The 10,308-nt window shown below is 38.7% G+C and overlaps 1 protein-coding gene across 1 annotated transcript; it reads left to right on the top strand.

Moving 5' to 3' along the window:
- The first annotated feature begins 5,657 nt into the window (after nt 1-5,657).
- Nucleotides 5,658-6,599, top strand: LOC142665085 (olfactory receptor 5V1-like). Its single transcript, XM_075844628.1, has one exon. The coding sequence runs from the start codon at nt 5,658-5,660 to the stop codon at nt 6,597-6,599; it is 942 nt and encodes a 313-aa protein (XP_075700743.1).
- Nucleotides 6,600-10,308: the final 3,709 nt, after the last annotated feature.

Genomic DNA, 10,308 nt, shown 5'->3' on the forward strand with positions numbered 1-10,308 from the left:
TAAGGACTCCAATTTATCATGAGAACAATTCAATACAATACAACGACATGCAGTCAAAACCCTTAAAACGCTGCAATTCACATCGCAACCACTGGAAGACCAAACATAGACACATATAGTATAGACATCTCATGACAAAGTATCGCAGTATCGCAATATCATGTTTTTTTTTTTAAAGCTGACCATCTTGCGCCACATATCTCAGGATATGTTGACCAATGAGGAAAGTTAAGGAAGGGCAAATCTGTATCAACATCCGATAGGATGGGCAGACTGGGCCGTCATTAAATGGCAAATACTATCGTGCCCACGAAATTCACTACGGCCGTGCCATATATTGAAACAGTATACACTTCAGCAATTGAGGCAAGTAAGTTACCCGCCATTTTCCCTTCATCATAATACCTTGATTGTGTAAACAGACTTTTAGTTTCAGCCACTTCCAGTACATGAGTATTGCACGCATCTTGGACCTCTTTCCATGCAAGCTATCTCCCCATTCCATATATACTGTAAGTCTTTTCTGTAGTTTGCATTCTCTGTTGCAAAACTTCCCAAAATTGAAATCTATTGCCTGGGTAAGTGCCCCTTTAAACACACACTTCATTGGCATCCCAAGTTATGCATAAAATAATCTTGTAGGACAGCCACAATCATCCATCGATTACTAGTATCCAAAAGAAGTTAAATGTCCACAAGCGTTGGGAGGACACACCTAGAGGTGGAAGTCTTAAGGGCAACATCATGAGGCAATTGCCAGACAGAATACTCCATCAAGATCAAACTCTGTACCACCTATTTAGTGCCCAGAGCAAGATCAATATGCGTTAGCAAATATCCGAGAGTGACAAGAGGATGGAAAATGCACCACAGATCCATCAATGACAGTTAATCGAGCAGCTTCCCAAACTGGATAATTTCCACAGCTAGTTCGGATCTAAACCTGTCCCAGTATGGGTGCATAAATTAAAGTTGCCCAGTAGCAGGATAGGGATAGCTGGGACCCTATTAACAAATGATTATTTCTTTCAAAACAAGGTTATTATATGGAAGGGGTATATAATCTGCTATGAGCAAGTACTCCCTGGCATACACTTTACAATGAATACACACATATCTGTCTTTCACATCCACCTCATAGAATAAGCACTCAAATGGTACAGATCTATGAACCAGGATTCCGGTCGATTCTAACAAATCTCAAACAAGTAGAATGAAAGTATGACACATCCAAGATCCAAGTGGGTCTCCTAGAGACATATTATGGCAGGCAAATATGTGCGCATAAAGTCAAACACCGCAAACCTTTTAGAGACCTCACCCAACACACTCACATTCCAAGTCATGATGTCAACTGTACTAGCCATTGTCAAGTACTGGATATGAATCACCTCTACTAGATAACCACCCAACGGTCACACCTCCCTTATACCAGTAGATGATATAATACTTTCCAGGAGTAGAGCAGTGCACTTAAATCATCAACATTAACATCAGAAAAAAGAATATCTGATAAAAAAAACAACTTAAATCCAAAGTCTGCTTGCCACATTCAAGCAGGCCAGGGCACCAGTCATATAACCGTAGGTAGTTTCAATTATTAGAATAACTAGTCATAGATGTCTTGCCGTGTCTAGATACACATATTACTTGGGCTACAGTATGCTCTTGAAAAGAAAGTTTGGACTAATCTCCCAGGAAACTTTAGGGGAACACTACACTTATAATGACCAGAGTTACTGCCACAACTTATGTCTCGACCTTGGTTCATTGTAATCCAACCAGCGCAAGGCATCCTTGGGGTTCTCATAGAAATCGATTTCTCCCATGACCACCAGTGTCCTGGAAATTCCTCAGACATCACTTTGAATCCAAGAATTGAACTCTCTGATTTTGAACCTCCACAGAGTATTCAGGAAAAAAGGCAATTTTGTGTCCATCAATTGTGGCATCGGGTTTATTCCAGGTGGCTCTAAGTATGGTATCTCTGTTTCTATAATCAAGCAGTATGATGAGAATTTAACGTGTCAGCGCCCCTGTTGGGAATGCGCAGGTAGCCACTCTGTGTGTTCTCTTCCCTGCGTATAATTGAAACAAACTTCAAAATACTTAGCGGGGTTAGACCTCTTGGTACTTTCAGGGACTCCAACTAACCAGACATTATTTTTTGGCAGCGATCCAGCCTTGACACTGGCAACATTTGACTTGAGCTGGTAGATGGTATAGGCGCAACTAAGCCATTTTAGATTTCCCACTCTCTGCACCTCTTTCTGCCGCATAGCTGCTCCACCTGCCATCCTCTACCAGTCAATAGCTAGCAGAACGGTAGGTGGTGTGTTTAGGCTAGAAAACCCCAAATTCAGGTGCTCAGAGAACATAAGGTTCAAGATGACCGACAGGAGGTCTCACATGCCCGGCCAAGTTCCACCCCCACCTTTCCTAATTATTACGTTCAGGTGCTTCAACCACACATATTGCAAACGGGTGCATAAATCAAGCACATAGCAATGTAAACACCATTGACAAACATTGGTAGTAGTATGGGTTGGACTTAAGAACTGAGTGACTTTAAATGTGGCGGTATCATAGGATGCCACCATAGACAAATTTAAAAAATCTTGTGGAAAGCCTTCCTAGAACCGTGGAGGCTCTTATAGCCACACAAGGGGGCCCGACTCCATATTAACGCCCATAGTTTTAGGAAGGGATGTCCAACAAGCTCATTTTGGTGCGATGATCAGGTGAATACATACTTTTGAAAATAATGTGTACTGTAGAATCTTGGATTTGACTTTATGTAACATGAAAAAAATATATATAATTTATTCCCTAACTTTTTGTTTGGCTCCCATAAAGTCTACAGAGCACAGGACAGTCAATTTCATATGTTTATCAATTAAACACCATTTATAGATTACATTTACACGATTTTAGAATTACTGCTGTCTTCTGAGGTTATAATAAATTCTATTCTAAATGTAAATCCTTTGGGAATATGTCATGTGAGTTTAGCTTGGTTTATATATAAACTCTCTCTTTCATTCAATATAAAAGGAACATTTGGTATAATGTATTTAGAGCTACTTCTTAAATGATAATAAATCCTCGAAAATGATTTTGTTATTTTTTAATTATTAATAACTTTTTAATGAGACTATTATCAAGTAAGTGACTTTTCATTTGGAGATTTTTTTTCTACATGTAGAGCATATCAGTATGATTTCACAATACTGTGATTAAGGCTGTGTTCACTTGTCCTGCTTTTGCAGCAATTATTGCTTTAATACTGCTGAATTTTTATAGAAATTATAGGAACAATATTTTCTTATAATTTCTACAAACAAAAATGTAAAAAATTGCCTCAAAACTGCTGCAAAAACAGTGCATGTGATCACAGCCTAAACCCCTAAAGGAGTTTTCCTGTAAATAAACCGTAATCATTGTATAAAAAAAAATGTCATTCTTCTGGAATGCACTAATTTGAATATATTCATAATTTATTAGAAAGATTATTATCAAGATGATTAAAATTGAAAAAAAAATTATTATATATATTTTTTATTTTGATTTCTTTAGGGGTATGAGACATAAAACATGTTACGCGTTTTTTTTTTTCTACAAGGACAATTTCTTATATGGGAATTTTTTTTCAGAATTGTCTCTGACTGTTCCATAGAATCAGATTTTTAAATTCCGTGCACATGCTGCACAAATAACCCCATTCAGATGTATGGAACATATTTTCATTCACAAAAATATATGCAACAAATCAGCCACATGTAAAAATATTTTAATAAGCCAATTTTCCCGAATCTGCTGAAAAGTATAAAACAATCAAAAAGGATAAAATAAATAATAGGGGAAAATGCATATTGAGATACCTCTTAAAGGTTATGTCCACTTTACTTACATATAGGTTTTATCTATACCAAAATTTGATTTACTTTATATATACATTGCATTGAGGCTTATGCACATAACCGTATTATGACTCCACACAAGCTCTAAATTGTGGATCTGTAATATAGCACCCATAGAAGATCAGACTTTAAGGGTATGTTCACACGGCAGCGTCCGTAACGGCCGAAATTACGGGGCTGTTTCCAGGAGAAAACAGCCCCGTCATTTCAGCCGTAACGGCATGTGCAGGCGCTTGAACGCCGCGTCCATGACGGACGTAATTGGCGCTGCTTTTCATTGGAGTCAATGAATAACGGCTCCAATTACGTCCCAAGAAGTGACAGGACACTTCTTTGGCGCGGGCGTCTATTTACGCGCAGTCTTTTGACAGCGACGCGTAAATATACGCCTCGTGTGAACAGACAAACTTCAGCCCATTGCTTTCAATGGGCAGATGTTTGTCAACGCATTCAAGCCATAATTTCGGACGTAATTCCAGGCGTAAAACACCCGAATTACATCCGTAATTTGGCAGTGTGAACATACCCTAAGAAGTCAAGATGCTGTATAATGGATGTATCCTGCCTACTTCTAGGGGAGAATATCTCCATAGTTTGGCACTGTAAAGAGATCTGTGTGCCGCCGTACTGGCTTCGTGCACATGGCTCTGCTGTGCGCATGACACTTTACTCAAGTTATACTGATCCTGAGTTACAGCCCGTATTATATTCTAGAGCTGCATTCACAATTCTGTATGCTCTAGAGCTTAAATTTCTCCGCATTCCTTGCGAAGTCAAAGTCTGCACATCATTTTCTTTGGTGATATATATTTGGTCGAGGAGGCGTCCTTTTACCAGGTGTTGAAGGAAAGCTGAATGTCCTTCTGTATTATCAGATCTCAGATAACCAGTTTGGGGGGGGGGGGGGGGGGGTTTGTGAGTCTGATAACAAGCTTATTGACTGTTTCTAAAGACAACCAGGAGAATTATGAATGCAGCTCTAGAGTATGATACTGGCTGAAACTCAGGATCAGTACGAGGTTAATACTATGGTGTATTGAAAATACTATTCAACTTTTTGTTGTGTAATTCCATAAGTGAAGTGTAAAATGGACACACACTATATGGGCATACATACGTATGTGGGTAAACCCTCCTAATCAGGGATAATAGTCTGGGACAGTTTTTCACAGTTTGAATCCCTTATTTCCAGTGAAGGGAAATGCCAATACAGCATAAAAAGTCATTTTGGACAATTGAATGCTTCTAACTTTGGGTAAGGAGCTTTCTTGTTCCAGCATGACTGTACCCCTATACACAAAGCAAAGTTCATAAAGACAAGGTATAACAATTTTGGTGTGGAGCAACTCAAGTGGCTGCACAGAGCTCTGACCTCAACTCCATCCAACACCTTGGAGATGACTTGTAATGCCAATTGCGAGACCTTTTCATCCAACATCAATGCCTGACCTCACAAATGCTCCTTTTGGCTGAACGAGCCAAATTTCCGACAGACACATTCCAAAAATCTTGTGGAAAGCCTTCCAATTAAAGTGGAGACTGCCATAACCACAAAAAGAGGCCCAACTCCATATTAACACCCATGGTTTTGGAATGTACTACAAGCTTATATAGCTGTGATGGTCAGTTGTCCACATCATTTTGGCCCTAAAGTGTATGTAGTGTATGTAATGATTGAGAGTATATGATGACCATGTTAATTATTACTCTTTTTAATCTTTCATTGTAGTAGACAAAATGCAAGATATCAATAAAACCAGAGTGACAGAATTTGTTCTTTTGGGCTTTTCCAACTTGGATACATTTGAGAACATCCTTTTATACGTTGCTATCCTGGCATATGTTGTATGTATATTTGGTAACATTGCCATTATTTTCTTAGTTAGAATTGAGCCTACTCTTTATACTCCTATGTACTTTTTTATAACTATTTTTGCTGTTCTAGAAATAATGTTCGTCTCGGTTACCATTCCAAAACTCGTGGCACTCCTCACGCAGGCTACCAATACCATATCCATGCTTGGCTGCTTTGTCCAGATGTATGCCCTTAATGCTTTGGGTGAGACTGAGTGCTTTCTACTTGCCCTGATGGTCTTTGATCGATACTTGGCTATCAACAACCCTTTACGTTATTCAGCTATAATGACCAATAAGTTTTGTTCAGTATTAGCTCTACTTCCATGGATAGCTGGATTCATCATTTCGTTCATACCTACAATTTGCACAATTCTCCTGGAATACTGTGGCCCCAATGAGATCAATCAATTCTTCTGTGACTTGGCTCCATTGCAGAATTTAGCCTGTTCCAACCCATTCTTCAGCAACCTGGCCACTCAGTTAGCGGCTGTTCTTTCTGTTGTTTTTCCTTTTGGCAGCATTGTGGCATTATACATTCACATTATCAGCATTGTATTAAAAATTGAGAGTACAGAAGGCAAACAAAAAGCATTTTCGACATGCTCCTCCCATCTTATTGTTGCTTGTCTGTTTTATTGCACAGTTATTATTGTATACATCAGGCCAAAAGGCAGTCAGTACGATAAATTTCTTGCACTCATGTACACGGTGGTTACTCCACCATTGAACCCATTTATTTATACTTTAAGAAACAGAGAGGTGAAAAACACTTTTAGAAAATTAATTTGTATGCAAATTGCAATTCATCGGCATTGTGGTTAAAATACCCCCAAAAAATATTTTAGGTGTTTGAAAGATGACTAGAATCAACATGGTACATAAATTGAACATGCTTATACAATATAACACATTATTAAACAGTAAATACATATTTGGTAATTTTTTTAACAAAATAATTATTAGTATTAATATTATTAGTATTGGTATTATTAAGATTCACTTTAATTCAGATTTTTTTTTATTTTGGGGGGTGTGTGATTTCATTAAAATGTTTTATTATTTAAAAAAATATATTTATTTTTTCTTATAACACTATGCGTTTACATGCAGCTGCGGCTTAGTATGGATCTTCAAAAGACTTTGTTAAATTAATATCATTTTGGTGTGGAAAAGAACTCTATAAATCTGACCAAAAGGCAAGTATTCACTTTTTTTTTTACAGCACATTAATGCAAGTTGATCAATATGCTTAGTCAGGCATTTATTCACAGTATTAATATATAAATGAGTGCATTTATATATATTTTCAGCATATTTTAGAGTTATATTCCTTCCAGGGGCTGCAGGTTGCTTTTCTCAGCCTGTGGGAGGATCAACTGCTTGTCTCTAACCTTGTAAAAGACAAGTTACATAGCTGATAAGGTTGAAAAAAACAACAACAGGTCTATCAAATCTCATTTATAATCTACCATGTTGATCCAGAGGAAGAAAAAAAAAAAAAAAAGTAAACATGAAGAAGATGCCAGTTGCCTCATTAAGGGAAAAATTCCTCTCTGACTCCAATATGGAAATCAGAATAAATCCCTGGAGCAACGTCCAGATCTTTAGAATCCAGTACTCATAACCTGTAATATTATATTTTTCAAGAAAGGCATCCAGGCCTTCCCAGAGCTTGATCAATGAAAAAAAATTACAACATCCTGAGGCCACGAGTTCCAAAGTTTCACTTCTCTTACAGTAAAGAATCCCCATAAATGATTGTAAAGGGAAGTGTTTTACATATTTATATCTATATGCACGTTGTATATATATATATATATATATATATATATATATATATATATATATATATATATATATATATATATATATATATATATTTTAAAAAGCAGACAGTACTCCAGACATCAAGTGGGAAAGAGCTAGTTTATTTAGCCCATGTGCATAGTTTCTGCTCTCCACTAGAGCCTTTCTCAAGGTTTGAGAAAGGCTCTAGTGGAGAGCCGAAATATTGCACATGGCCTACATAGACTAGCTCATTTAATGTCTGGAGTGTTGCCTGCTTTTTGAAATTGCTGTATCCATAAGGAACGATGGTCAAGCTCCTGGGGTGTGCATCCTCCCTCCAGTTCTGGTGCTGCTGGACTGTGGACATATGCCCATGGGAAATTTTCCTCAGGTAATGAGATAAGATTTGGCTCCAGCCGGCTGAATTGTCTTGTTTACAATCTGGGAGGAGCAGAAGATTTCCTTTGATTCTCTTGTCTCCTACCCTTCAGGGGGGGGGGGAGCCATAAAAAGTAGACACATACTATGATGCATTCCCACATCACAGGAGGTTCCCACGGCCTGCCCCCCCCCTGCACATGCATGAGTTTGGAACAGTTATGTCATACAGAAGTGCACGGAGAGGGTTTATATAATTCAGAGCTACTACACTCCACCGCTGACCTCATGAGTCCTACCCTCCACCCCCACCTGTGAAGACTGCACATCAGCCCTCATTGGAAGGGAAGCGAGACACCACCAAAGCAGGCCTGCTGAACTCACTCTTTGCCTGCTCCCACCATTAACGGAGGACCTCTCTGCCCTGTTCCCTGCACGTAAGCTCACCTTCACCAATGATTCCTTGGACAACAAACATTATGTATCGTTCCCCTCTTTCTACCTACCTCCCTATACAATGAGCTGGTTAAGCCTTACCTCACCTCCCCTATACAACGAGCTGGTATTTAACCTCTAATTCACCCCTGATACAACAGCCAGCACCTTCCCCGGTAACCCTTTATCTCCCTCATAGCTACACTATCTCTCTTATACCTGCACATTCCCTGGCAACCCTTTACCTCCCCTATACAACAGTCTACACATTCCCGTAGTCCTGGTATAAGCCTTTAGCTACCTGCATATTCCCCTGGTACTTAATTCTTTAACTTCACTAGCCTCCACTGGTAACCCTTCACGTTACCCCAAACTTACACTCAAAGTTTACCCATTAGTAACAGGACACTTGATAATCTGTAAGAAATTAAAGAGAAAAACGCCTTATGGTGCAGAAATCCCAATAAAGGTTGGAAAAGACACAATACAGGTGTAGGAGTGAACCTCACCTGGGCAAGTTGTGCGAAGTCCCGGCACAACACTGATTGAAAGCATTAAATTATGTAGTTGCAGCTGCTTCCTAACCGATAGGACAACAGGGTTCCATCGGGTAGTTTTGCATTAAATCCAGGAAGTAGTGAAAGCCAAAAAGTGCTACTTCATCACAAATTAAGGACGTTCTCCAGTAGGTAATGCGTGATTCCATTTATTAGGTTTAATAGGGTGACACGTTTAGACACCGAACTGGCGTCTTCATCAAACCATATACATGAAGAACGAAACAGAATCTGTTTTTTTTAAACACAAAAAAACGCCAAAATGCTCATAATGACGTCATGAGTGGCAGTGACAGCAGCCAATCAAATGTATACAAAGTTAAGAGCAGTTTAAAAAACAATAAACAATTAGATAAGTCAATGCTTTGCATATAGTGCACATATCAATCTAAAAATAATCAAGGCTTAGATAAAAAGTACATTGTAAGTTACATGCTTAAAAAATCTAATGAATAAAAATACAGGGAAATAGAAATATAGAAATATATATGTAAAAATGTGCAAATCCGAACAGGGAGCGGGGTTTGATACACGCATAGTCAGACAGAGCCAGCAGTGAAAGTGTGTCTGTGTTGTAACAACTAATTGTATGCAGTACGTAACGCGGAAGAGGCATGGGGAAAGGTACAGGATCAAGGGATATCAGAAACGGGGTTTGTAATTCAACTCCTCTCATATCTGAGAGCAGTTTAATATCGGGAATGGAGGGTCGGACGCCTCACGATGCCATTGGCCACCGCGGGGGCGCAGGCAACCAATCAGAGGCCAGACATAAGCCATATATACATTTATAAATGTATACATACAGGCAGAAAAACGCAATAGAATATGTAGTAAAAATGGGGAGATACCATTAGGAAATTAAAATGGGTGGTGAAGTGATAAAAGGTATCATATATATGTTCAGTAGGGACAGTGGAATACCTTAGAGTGAGGGCTCTATATATTAATTTAGGCCATGTGGCTGTAGGCACGATCTTTTGTAGATCCAAAAGTTCTCACGTTGCCTGAGTCTGGCAAATCTGTTTGGTGTAGAGCTAGCAACTTGTTCAATCGGGGTGACTTTTATGCTTTTGATGCATTATTATGCACAGCCGCACAGTGTCGTGATACACTATGTTTAAGAAAACCACTATTGACATTGGATCTGTGTTTGTTAATTCTATTTCTCAAATGTTGGACTGTTTGTCCGATATATTGAAGATTGCAAGGGCATTGCACTAAATAGACTACAAAGTCATATACACAAAAGTTCCAATAGGGAAAACTTCCTGAGTCACCAAGGATTGAAAGGAGGTAGATCTATGTGAGATGTTTAGGCAGCATAAGCAACTAGCTTTACCGTATTTAAATGAGCCTACCAGGTTAGGGAA

The sequence above is a fragment of the Rhinoderma darwinii genome, chromosome 12 (genome assembly GCF_050947455.1).
Source record: "Rhinoderma darwinii isolate aRhiDar2 chromosome 12, aRhiDar2.hap1, whole genome shotgun sequence".
Lineage (NCBI taxonomy): Eukaryota > Metazoa > Chordata > Amphibia > Anura > Rhinodermatidae > Rhinoderma > Rhinoderma darwinii.